At 35.5% G+C, this 13,271-nt stretch overlaps 1 protein-coding gene across 1 annotated transcript in view; it reads right to left on the minus strand.

Annotated features, from left to right (window-relative positions):
• NBAS (NBAS subunit of NRZ tethering complex) overlaps positions 1–13,271 on the minus strand; it is a 189,778-nt gene that overhangs the window by 121,796 nt on the left and 54,711 nt on the right. The window contains exons 28-31 of the mRNA XM_063314683.1: positions 11,809–11,931; positions 10,567–10,669; positions 6,946–7,175; positions 2,296–2,408 (exon numbers count right to left, since the gene is read on the minus strand). Coding sequence (XP_063170753.1) covers positions 2,296–2,408; positions 6,946–7,175; positions 10,567–10,669; positions 11,809–11,931 — 569 coding nt within the window. The remainder of the gene's footprint in view (positions 1–2,295; positions 2,409–6,945; positions 7,176–10,566; positions 10,670–11,808; positions 11,932–13,271) is intronic.

Below are 13,271 nucleotides of genomic sequence, written 5' to 3' on the forward strand. Positions count from 1 at the left end.
CACTTGGGATTTTAAATGTGTGGGTTTTTAGAATCCAGAGTGGATGAGAAAGGAAGATGCAACTGTGACATTAGGGTCAAGTAAGTCGCACCATACAGTAAGCTATGGTAAGATTGAAGGTAAGCCTTGGAGGACACTGCATATTCTTTAGTTTTATTTTATTTTACTAATAATATACCATAAATGTTTTAACATAAGGTACTGTTATACTGTAAGCCACCAAGAGTCATGTGATTGTCATGGGCAACAAAACACATACATACATACATACTTTTGTATAGTAAAAGAAATATAGCAATAGCAATAAAAAAAGAAACTGGTTACTGATAAAATGACTTTCAGGTAATGACAAAGGAGACAACGAATATGGGCTTATGTTTCTCTAGCTATCCTGCTAGTGTCTTCAGAGCACATCTGTCAGTTGTCTATTTATTAGCTGCCCTAGTGGTTGATGACTCTTACCAGCGTACATACCCAACACCTGTAACTCAGGTTAAAGAATAACAAAATTTAAAACAACAAAAATAAAAGTACACATACATATATAATCCACCGGGAACGCTCATATTAGACTGTTCTAAAAGGAACAACAGTAAAGCATCCCAACCCCCAATGCTTGCTAGAACAGCCAAGTTTTAATGACTCCTTAAAAACCAGTAGGGTAGGAGACATTTGTCTTTCCAAGGGAATGCTGTTCCACTGCAACGGTACAGTAAGAGTTTACTGTTTTTTTAGCCATATTAACTTAGAAGAAGCACAAATTAACATTTAGATTGGGAATATCGTTTTTTTTTCAGACAATAAAGAGTGGGAATCAGAGGATTTTCTGTCTAAAACAGCTCTCATCCACATGATGCTGCCTTCTAACTCTTGCTCTGCCGCATTTAACACTTAGCAGAGCTTTCCATATAATTCTGCGTGGAGTACTTTTATGACTGTTCGTTTTGGAGTACAAGGGCAACAGGACTTTAAAAACAACCGTTTATCTTTTAAATAGCAATGCCATCTTGTACAAACTGCTTTTAAAATAGTCCTAAAATAGACATTAAAGTGGGGGGGGATGTTTTTTAAACGTTGTAACCTACTTAACGTAGTTCACAAATATGGAAAATATGTTCAATTCATTTCCACTAGAATGCATGTGTAGTTGCTACTGGTACTAAATGTGTAATTTTATTTGATATTTTATTGGATTTCCTACCTTAGTATTCAAGAAACATTTTTCCTGCTCTGACTAATCTTTAGCATGGCAGCAAATAGTCAGGTGGTACTAGAGGCAGTTACACTCTGCCACTGCCTCCTTAGCTCAAATGCATGTTTTCCTGATCCTGTGTGGCTACCATGTGAGCCTGGAAAAGACGCAACTCCTTTAAGGAGCAGCCAAGAGATATGAGGAAGGTACTTAACGCTGTATTCCAAGCACCCTTGCCTGCTTCAGATCCGAATACTGCATACTTCTAGACTGTATCATCTTAAAAGAAATAACGAGAAGAACACAGGCAAGCGTATTCTTTTTCCACACGCCTGAGGAGAGCTTCTGAAGCAGTGTTCTGTCTCATCACGGTCAGCACAAAGTAGCATCAGCCTCACATTAAAAGCTTTAATTCTAGGGATAGGCAACCAGCAACTCTCTAGATTTTGTTGAACTTTGAATCTAAGCAGCCCAAAACAGGGCCAAAGGTCGCCATCTCTGCTTTATTCATGTGTGAAAGTGGAAAAGGAGGATTGCTAGAAATTTGGAAGGCTATCTCTTTCACTCCAGCTAACACAGAATTTGAACTCCAAATTTACTATGGAATGAAAATGGAATTTTCCAAATATTTTACAATTGTTAACACACGTAGGGAGGATGTAAATGTATATGCTAATTAAAATACTAAGAAAGGCCACTAGGAGGTCCAACAGTGGGATTATAAAAAAGGATTACCTTCAGTGATATACTATAGAAAGCCACTGCTACTGCTGATACTTTGCTCTGATCTGTGGTAAACAGATTATGAGTTTTACAAAGTATTGTAAGTGGGACACAGAGCAATATATCCTAAAAAGAAAATGTGGGTAAAATCCAACCAAGATAAAATTACATTGATGTAAACGGGACATTCATTAAATTTAATGAGATTTTAAAAATGTATTCTTTTTGCAAACAACTGAGCCAAACAGATTATTTATACGAAACCGTACTGAAATGCAATAAGTTTACCTACTACTTGCACAAATATGAAACCTTAAGGCTAGTATTCAAAAATTGCTGAAAAGAACCACATACAAGAGAGAAAGAGAGAGATGGTGTACCTTGTAATGGTAAAATTTTCACACCAAATTCTTCAAAGTAGCTAAGAGCACGAATGAGATCTAGTTCCTCCTGAATAATCGGTGGACAGTCTGTAATCAGCTGTAAGCAGGATCTTAAAAGAAAAAGGAAGAAGTTTAAGACTGAGTTTTTCTCAGAGTAATTTCTTAGAAGCTTCTTTAATTTAGCATAGAAGATGAGCCCTTCCTAGCTCCTTAAAAGTGTTTTTTATTTATTTTATTGCATTTATTTCCCACCCTTTTCTCTTGACAGCTCAAAGTGGCACACATAGGAGATGGCCCCTTATTTTGTCTATACAACAGAATGTGAGCAAGATTGGCCTGAGAGAGACCAATAGGCCTAAAATCAGATACTGAATTCTGTAATCAAGTGGGGACTTGAACATGGTTCTTCTTAATCTAACACCAGCATCATGAATTCTAATTTTGAATGTGACAGAAGAGGAAAACTATTTAATGCTTTGAGAATAACAACAGGAATTCTAAGCTTGGTCCTTGACATGTCACTCAACAGACAAAGGAAGCCCTTAATCCTAAAATATTAAGTATTCTTTCCTCAGTTTGGGTAGGCTGGAAGTATATGCTTTAGTTTTCCATAGACTGGAAGTATGTGCTTCAGTTTTCAATAGTGTGGGTGGTGGTTGTTTTAAATATCTAATCCTAGATGAATCTCAGGATATGAAGCTATAGTTTAAAATTGGCTTATTTATCTAAATCATAATTAAGGTGGCCACAGTTAGTTGAAACTATGCAACTTGCTTCCTGTGGCCTCCTCAGTTTATGTGAGTCAGCAACTCATGAATCTTTGGCTCTTTCACATACTGTACTTTTCTTCACTTGAGGCTAGAATAAATAGTGATGAGACCAGTCAATGTACGTCAGCACCCCTAGGTAGACCAAACCAGGGAATCAACTCCACAGGAAGACTAGAGTTGTACTGTATTGAAATAGACTATAATCACAGAACCTTGCCTGCTTGCACTTCCAGGGAAGAAATGGCGAACTGAAGACGGCTGTGCTAAAAGCAGAGCCAATGACTGCAGCGGAATGAAGAGCTGGCAAGTAGACCACTCTTCATAATTCCTCTCCGGACAAGGAGAGGACTTGAGATCGTCCACAAGTGCTCCAGACAGTTGCTCCTCACAAGGAGACCACAAGACGGCAGTCTCTGGCAGATTTAGAGCTCTGGGAAATGAGGGAATAGCCATCTTGCTCAAACCACGGTCAGCACCTTTAAGGACACTGGGTTTGCATACTTCCTTTTCTAATCACTTTTGGAAATTGCCTGTTAACTGCGTTTCATCTATTAGGAACCTTTGGACTGACAAGTCTGAAAACATCTGGCGATTTTCTTTCAATCCTTAGTGAAAGAAGTTTTAAATACAAATTTAAGGACTTAATTTTTTTTTAAATTAACAACAAAAGGGTGATTAGAACTTTGATTTTGGAAAGTTACAAATGGACTAAGGGTCCAGAGGGATTTGAAGTAAGATTTTGGAATTAATTATAAGACTCCTTCCCATCAGAAAATGCTTTTGTTTTGAATTCTCTAAAAAAAATGATAGGATGAGACTTTAAAAATTGGGCACTAGAGGGAACCAGAAGGAACTAAAGGTTACAATTAAAGGAGAAGAACACTTAAATTTGACTTATTAATACAGAATGAAGCAAAATATTTTAACATTGGACATATTGAACAATAGACCCAGAAATTAATTTTAAGAGCACCTGCCTCTAAAGATAGACTGTGTTTAAAAGATGTTACGAAACGGGAACAAGTTTCACCTGACAAGACTGAGACTGATCTGAAAGTGGATTTAAAAATGACAGGCTACAAGAAGAATATGGAGAAAGATGCTACACTGGGCATACAAAAGAAACTGACTGATCTCTTAATAATTAAAAGGGATATACAAATAACAACCCAAGAGAGTGACCTGGATAATTTTCCTATATTGGATTTACAAAAGAGGCATGTTAAAGCTTTGAAGAATTTTGTGAGAAGGGACAATGAAAAAAATGAAAAGAAATCAAGTTCTAGGACATTACCTGAAAGGACTAAAGATCAAGATTGTTAAAAGTAAAGGGAAGGAATATAAAGTTGGTTTATTTAATGAAGGTTAAAATAGGTATGTTGTTATCTCTGGTAACCCTTAATGGACTTTTGCTGATCAGGACTGAAACAATGAGACTTTAAGGATTTGTTTATAGATAAGAGATGGGATATGGAAATAAGAGATCATTTGTTGTATTTTAAGGGAAGGTGATAAATTACTAAAGTTGTTTATACTTGTGATGAAGGGGGAAGTCATTTCTTTGCATATTTGTTTTCTTTTTCTTTACTATATTTTTATTTTTTTCTTTTCTATTTTTCTATTTTTTTCTTTTCTATACCTTCTATTTTTTTTTTCTTTTCCTTTTAGTTCATATTAGTTTTTATCTTTGCAACTGTAATTTTTAATAAAATTACCATTACAAATAACTAAATAAAAAGAATCTTGCCTGATTATACCTGTACTTCTTTCTTATACACCAGTGAATCAGGAGGAATCCTGCCTGAATTGCTTCCGAATACTATCCAGCTTCCCAGGACTTAAAGAATGTTTCAACTTTCTTTGCTTAAGTAACAGGTCTTACATATTTCTGTCAAGATCATCTTCCTTACTCTCTACATGATATAAGAATTCTTGATCTTTGTCAAAAGCTAAGTTTCTATCCATAGGGCTTAGCGCTTCTGATTTTGAAAGATAAATTCCCCTCATTCTGAAGCATTCACAGGATAAGAAATTGCTCCAGTATGGCTTCTCTTTAGATTTCAAAAGCACAGTGACTCAATGATGGTGCTAAACTACTGCTAAGATAAAGCATCTTTGACAGAGATCATGAATATGATTGGAGCAAATATCTTTGGTTGTACTGATCTACAGCAAAAGACAATCAAGGTACTTAAATCAGCTCATTGTGCTGAAATATTGTAGGATGATATTATTAGCACCTCTTAATGCTCTCCATTTGGCAGTCTCCCAAGGAATTTATATGAATTTATCAGACAGGCTATGTTCATGTGGCTTCAAGGTAACTGCAAAAATGGCTTATATTCTACTCTATTGTAATACTATCAGGATACTCATTTAGAGTATGTATTTCCTTCTCTAACAAGGTATCAAGGTTGGCCTGATACATTTTAGGTTGCTTACCTTTTATCTGACCATGATGAAATCACTTGAAAAATTTCTTTTTGAGTATATGTTGCACTTATTTAGTCAGTAGGATCACTAGCAATATTAAGTCTGCTCGTATATTCTATTGTTATTGATGTCTGGTGTGTGTGTGTGTGTGTGTGTGTAGGCATGTATGTATGTATGTATTTTTTTATTTTATTTTATTTATGTATTTTATATTCTGCCTTTATTATTTTTATCAATAACTCAAGGCGGTGAACATACCAAATACTCCTTCCTCCTCCTATTTTCCCCACAACAACTTGAGGTGGGCTGGGCTGAGAGAGAGGGACTTGCCCAAGGTCACCCAGCCGGCTTTCATGCCTAAGGCAGGACTAGAACTCACAGACTCCTGATTTCTAGCCTGGAGCCTTAACCGCTAGACCAAATTGGCTCTCTCTTTTTTTTTTTTATATTATGGTTGGACCAAAATAACATTTGATTTGATAAAGACACATTATTTCATTTACATATTCATCTTCAAAACAAGATTATAGACTCATCTTGAAAACAGGAAACACTGAAATGTCTGAATGTTAACTGATGTCTTCCCATTTATACTTCCACAAAGACAAAAGGGTTATTGTTTTATAGATTATATGGGAAAATTAACCAGTTTAATATTTCTAACATGACAGGGGTCTCTCACAGGAAATGTATCATATGTAAAGCATTTCCCAGAACCGATGCCTTAAGAACATAATAACCTATTATAGGAAGTATATTTGGGCCTTCAAAGCAGAAAACACAGAACATCACCAATGGTACAGAGGTATCTTTCAGTCCTTAATTTAATTCCTAGGTTTAATCATGTAAAATCAACCCAATTTTATGCATTTTTTCTTACATAATACTTCCCAAAAATCTTTTTATTTGTTCAGTAAAGTACTTCATAGCTCTATAATAGATAAATACATTATAAATATTTTAGCAATATATGCTTAACGTTATCAAGTCTTCCTTCAATAGAATCAATTTGTTTTCTTTGTTGAACTTACACAAGCCTTCTTTTTTTTAAAAAAAAGTAGATAGAACTCATCCCACGAGCAACAAACATAATGGCATTTTATAACTGTACAGGTCACAATGGGTCAATCATAATCTCCATTTCCAAAATCAGTTGGCATTTGCTGACTACTGTTGGTGCATGCATTCTTTGACCAACAGGACAAAGGCATTTTATGTCATCACATTCTGATTTAATTTTGTTCCTAGCAGCTATTAATAACATTATTATAAATACCAGTAGTCTTAGAAATGCAAAGAAAATATGAAGTGTGAAAAATGATAAGACTATAAAAGACATATTTTTACAAGGAAATAACATAACCTAAAATGTGGGGATGGGAAAATTAGAATAAATAGAAAATTTTGTAATTCTGTAAGAATAGAATAAATATAATATGACCACCTGGCCAAATCCATGCAAGTATCAGTCAGACTGGCTGAAGAATTGAAGTACTCTCTGCTAGCAGCCAAAACTAATTCAACGCTTTTCTCATAGCTGATTCTGTACTGCAATTTTCCTTTAGAAACAACACTAACAGGGGGATCTATTGACCAAACACTGCAATGCATCATTTGGCCAGCTAAGTGGATGTTCTCCAGCAGGCTTGAACATAGAAGACTTTCGGTAAAAATCTACAAAAGAAAACACAGTATCATAGAATATTCTTTTTTAATGCTTGCTAAACTCTTAAATATAGAATCTGAAATAGATACATACTTGGGACAGTTTTCAGATACACATAGATCAATATAATTACGTTTTAAGAAATCTTTTTAAAAGAAACCTCAATCTAATCTGCAGATTGTCCATTATTTATTTAAAAGATTTATATGGCTGCCCACTTTATATAATATAATCCTGGGGAGTTCACAGCAGCAACATAGGAAAATAACAAAATATAAGAAAATTAAAACAATTGCACATAGCCAAGGCACCATAATACTCCTACTCCAAATATACATGTGCTGAACTCAACTCCCATCCTGGCCCAGTGCCTGGGGGAAGAGACCACAAGATTGTTGTCAGCCCTCCAGGGTAGACCAAACTTGGAAACCAAAGACATGTAAGCGAATACTACATTTATTGTAGGGTTATAGTAGCAGAATCTGGCAAGTCTGAATGTGCTTCTCCCCTCCATGCCTTTTATGTTCCAGAGAACTAGGGAGGGTCATGTCCAAGACGCTTTCTCAAATTACTGTACATTTCTGCCCTGGATGCAGATTTCTTTTATCTGACTGTTGTCTTGGTTGTGGCTCTTCCTCCTGTTCCTCAGGGTTATTCCTTCTGCCTATTATAGGAACTATCAAATATATGTGGGGATTATATTCTTTTGTTTAAAGGGTAGGCATTGTTTAGGGTGGTTTGCCCAACATTATTTAGGGTGCTCTAAGTATTGTCTACATTACCTGCAACACTCCTAATCAATACTCCTAATGTCTGTGAAAGAAAAATTATAGTGGATGTTTGTTGACCATTACCAAACTTTTTAATAAGGAACCCCTACATAGTAGAAATGTGCCACTAGTCAACAAGGAAAGTTTTTTCTGCATTTTGGATAAGCCTAGAAGCAACTTTAGAAGAAAAAAGAAGTCTCATAGTTCTTCATGAACTATGATAATACAAATGCACTTCATTGGCATTTCAACATGGCACCCCTATAAAAAGTCTAGCCATTAACTTGCAATAAGAAATACAGATGTAGCATTGTTTTTCTTGACACATTTAAGTGTGTGTATGTGTGGGTATTCATCCCCATAAAACAAAATCTAATTTTGGATTAAAATCCCAAATACTATTTCACTCTTGTAATTTTTATAATTTGCTTTCAACATTTTTCAAGAGCCATAGAGTTTAAAAACCCCACAGAAAAAAGCCTTATCTAAATAAGACTGACAATAATATGAAAATGTAAAAGTTGTCAATTTTCAAAATATAAATTATATAAAAGTTAATGCAAATATTAACATTAATATTAATGAAAATATTATACAATATAATAAAGAAGAAAGCATTGTGGCAAACTATACATATTAAAAAACTGTTCTGTTGTAATTCACAGTTCATTCTAATTTTCTTTTGAACACACACACAATTTTCTGTACAAACTGTATTTTGCATTTCACTTTAAATGCAAACAGGAAAGCATCTATCAAAGTTCTATATACATTCTGAGTGACATTATTAAAAATGAACCTTCTGCTCAGTAAACCATTTAACATACATAACACTGATGCAAAAAGCTATTTATCTTCCTATTGTTTAGTAGAAATTTCATTTCAGACTTCCTGTAAGTTAAGAAATTCCAATTTTTCATCTCTTTGCTAATTCTACAGTGGTTTATAAGAACAAAGCCTTAGTGTAAAAAATGTAGAGCTTTATAAAAACAAGTATTTCTCAAATCCAGAACTGGTTATCTCCTACTAACATATTCCTTAAACAACATTTTCCAAACAGACTGAAGTAGCCAAGTGTATTTTAGTAATTGAAAAGATGTATGGCTTCAATGTTTTACCACAGTGTGGGAAAGTTGGCTGAAATACTGAGGGACAGAAAGCAGAAGACAGTATGAGATAATACATGCCTGACCATGTCAGAATGGGACAGTCTACTCCTTCCCACAACACTTCTCCCTAGCGTGAATTCTACTCCACTACCTACACACCACATAACCCCACTGAATCATGTGGTTAAGGTTTATGTCAGCACTTACTGGTTTATAATCTGGTAAGAATTCTTAGAAAATAAGAATAAACAGTTGCTTCGTAAAAGTACTCACCTACTTTGAAAATAGGCTGGAATGATAATATTTTGAGAAATTAAAAGGAATAGTAGGGACAAATCACAATAGCAGCTGTTTGGGAAATGAATGTTTTGTGGCTGCTCTCCCCCACCATGGAAGCCATTTGTGGCAGCATACAGACAACACACCTTTGCTATTCTAGGTGCACTTACTGGCCTAAAATAGTCAGAGACTCCCATTAGAGCCTCTCAGCTTTATTTAGCCCAGATAGGCTAAAAGGCACCTTCTATATCTCAGATACATTACCAGACCACAGGTACCCAGATAAATGAGTGGTCTCTGCTGGAAGCATTTGTAATAATGCAGAATTGTAAGACTTTCTGTGTTATTTATTTACTAGGTTTTATTGGAATACAGGCATATGCTTCCAACAGAGCAACAGGACACGATAGCCCAGTCTATCAGTAGCAGCTAATTTCAAAGTTCGTATTTGAAATGTGTTTTTCAGGACTAAAGCCATTGTCTATTCCTATCCTTCTTCAGTTTTTCAAAGCAGTCAGGAAAAACATTATGAAGTCTTGGAGAATCTTTGGAAAGCTGTTTTTATCCTCTTAACCAGAGAAAAAAAGAATCCCCTTGCTATGGGTCAGCTAAAATATTTGAATGGCTTTTCTTAGAAGTCTGGGAAACACATTTTACCAAGAAGAGTTCCCAAATAAAAATAGTAGCCTCTATCTAAAAAATTCCTCCTCCTCCTCCTCCTCCTCCTCAGTTTGCTTCAAGAAAAAAAAATATCTTAGATATGATTATGGAGAAAGACCCAATAGGTTTATCTGGATTTGAATTTTAACATCCTTACAATATAGGCTCAATCTTTACAACCACTGTAACCATAGCCATTTACTTGGTTACAATTTCCTGAAAATAAACTAAACAAAATTCAGTTAGGAATTGCTCATCCCTAGAAGACTCCATTAGCAAAATGACTCCAACTTCTGTCTAAAAGGAGGACAATCATGAAAGATGTTCCTTTTAAAATCCACATTACATATATCATGAGATTCTAGTTTCATGACTTATTCCGTATTACTAAAATTGTTAAGAAAATTTAATAGTGGTATGATTTAAACCATGTGGTACGATTTAAATAAATACTGAGACAATTCTAGATTAGGATTCGCCTTCCATTGTTCAAATTTAGGAGTATATAAACAAAGCTGGTGCAAGGACGTATAAAATTGTAAATATCTTTTTCTGCATACTGAAAAAACAGATAGAATCACCTCATAGCACGTGTCTGGTCCTAAACATGTATATACATTCTTCTGCATAGCCAGCATATCTTGTAATAATCCCATCCAGTACTTTTCATTAACAGAAGGCTTCCTTTTAAGAGATACAAAAATATCAATATTTATAAGCACATTATAATAAACTTGCAAAAGCATCTTTTTTATATTAAAAGCATCCTAAAAATTATTTCTAGGGCCAACACACACTCCTGCTAAATGCTTTTTCACTATGTATCATGTCAGCAATCTTTATTCTATACAATATGGCAGACGGAGAACTCAGGCTAAGAGAGCGCTTGCTCAGTCAATTCAGGGCCAAAGGAATAACAAATAGGTCACACCATGCTACTTTACCCAGTATTCTAGCTCTGCTTTTTCAAGACCATAATCCCCAAACTAAACTAAAGCATAATTGGAACCCATACCTCTCTTTCAGGGAAGAAACAGAGTTAAACTGCGAACCCATAATCTGTATTCAGAGGCAGCAGTAATTCTGCTCTTGACCACATAGTCAACTGCTCCATGCAAAAGAAGCAGTATCAGAGAAGGAGAGAAGAGAAGCAGATCACTATATCCACAATACTCTTATTTGCTCTTCATAGGTTGTACTCCGGTACTTTTCCATTTCCCACTTTTCAGTTTAATTCCTACATGGGGAAAATGTCGTATTTCTGCAGCCCACTACTACCAATTCTTAATAGTTAAATCTACTACCCCTCCTGAGTACTGTAACTGTTCTGTCTGAACAACGCTGGTACCTTTAGGAGAGAGAAAAGAGGGACATATGACAAAATGAGCACTGCAACATTATGATACAATCTCTGTCTCTTTTGTATGAGTATTGTGATGTTATATGAAGAGTCTGACAAAATACTGGGTTCCGCAGATGCCTCTGTTAAGCATTTGTGCACTGGTAAAGAAGATTCACAGTATAATCATGAGCAAGCCTTCTCAGAAGTCAGTCTAGCAGAATGCAATTTGTCTTATTTCCATGAAACTACGTGTAAGAGTGGAACTCAACTGTTTAGACAGTGACCCCACTAAAACCCATGAACAACATATAGGCATTAAGAGCAAGGTTTAATAGCAATTCTCTTAATACAGAGATATTAATCATTAAATATTTCTTACTCCAAATGCTGAAAAATATTGCACAAACTTAGAAGTGGAGACAACAAGCTTAGTCATACAAATTCACTATCACTAAGAACAGTTATATTACACTGTACTCACTTTTTGGCTGTGTGCCGAGTCAATCTTATCATCAATTTCCGTGCTTCTTCTGGACTGTTCTGTGTGTCTTTTACAAAGGATACGGGCTTCTGGAGTCCATGCTTCTCCAAAAGTTTTGATACACTGCAATAATTGTCATAAACATCAGCCATTCAGCCGCATGGTTCATCCCAGTCAAGATAATTATATCATCAAGAGGCCCAGAAACAATCCCATATTATTAAGAAGCAAACAAAAAATGCTTTATTTATTTGTATCATTATGACACATAAAAACACCCCCTTCTTTCTTGGCAGAAATTAAATGGAATATGTACAAGATGAAGCATACTGACCAGGTGCTGCTGCAAACCATAGATACTACCTTACTTTCTCTGAATATATTTGCATACATATATTAAAGGCTGCTGCACTGTAAATCACTAGGATTTTCTAAGCAGTGAATAGCATCACAACACCATAGTGTATGTTACACTCTAGATGCCACTTGTGGGACTTGAAAACTAATTAATTTTTAATAATGGCCAAAGATTGCTGTGATTTCAGCAATTAAAAAAATACTTTTAGGATATTGGTAATGTACACAATTGTGTGATCTTATCTGGCACCTAAAATGTTGCTGACATTGCCCCCCCCCAATTTGAGACCTTCCTAATGGCCAAAATAATGTACCAATTGGCTGAGAACATGGACTTCTTTTCCCTCCAGCTATGAACTGACAGCTTACTTATAGACAACACATAATCCTTTCAATATTTTTTTTCAGATACATATATTCAGCGAGAAACTTCAATAGCACTGAGCACGTACTATGAAATAATACTATAAATTGACTTGAAACCATGCTATATCTGATTGGCTCCAACTTTCCTGTTTGCATTCAAGCCAGTATCCTTTCTACTTTGCCACTCTCAGCTCTTCATTAAACCAGCACTTAATGGCCTAATGGGCTACAATTTAAATAAGGAAGTTGCTGTGAAATAGAGTGCCTCTCACATCTAAAATTCCTCTTTTTAATGCTACATCAGCTACTGTTATGCAGGATTTAATGCATAATGAAAATGCACACCTGGGATATATAAGACAAGGCTGGGGAAGATCTGTCACCCAACCACTGAGCCATAGGGCACAACAGGTTATATTTGAATAGCAGAAAATAGAATGGTGACAATTCATAGACATTTTTTTTTCAGTCTCCCAATTTAGAGTGTGGAAATGATAGTGGAGGGATTCTCTTGATGAACAGGCTGACTAATCATCTACCTTTCTTAATTAACCAGCTACGGGCAACCTTGGCAATGGTTTTTCAAGCTGATAATAACTTCTCTGCTAAGGCTGGTCAATCAAGAAGAGCTCAGATTTAATGTCTGCCACGGTAGCCAATGGACTGGACAAACTCATTCTTGGTCCCATGTATGCAGTACAACATACACTAGACCTGGCATACTGATATGAAGAAGGATG

The sequence above is a fragment of the Candoia aspera genome, chromosome 1 (assembly GCF_035149785.1).
Source record: "Candoia aspera isolate rCanAsp1 chromosome 1, rCanAsp1.hap2, whole genome shotgun sequence".
Lineage (NCBI taxonomy): Eukaryota > Metazoa > Chordata > Lepidosauria > Squamata > Boidae > Candoia > Candoia aspera.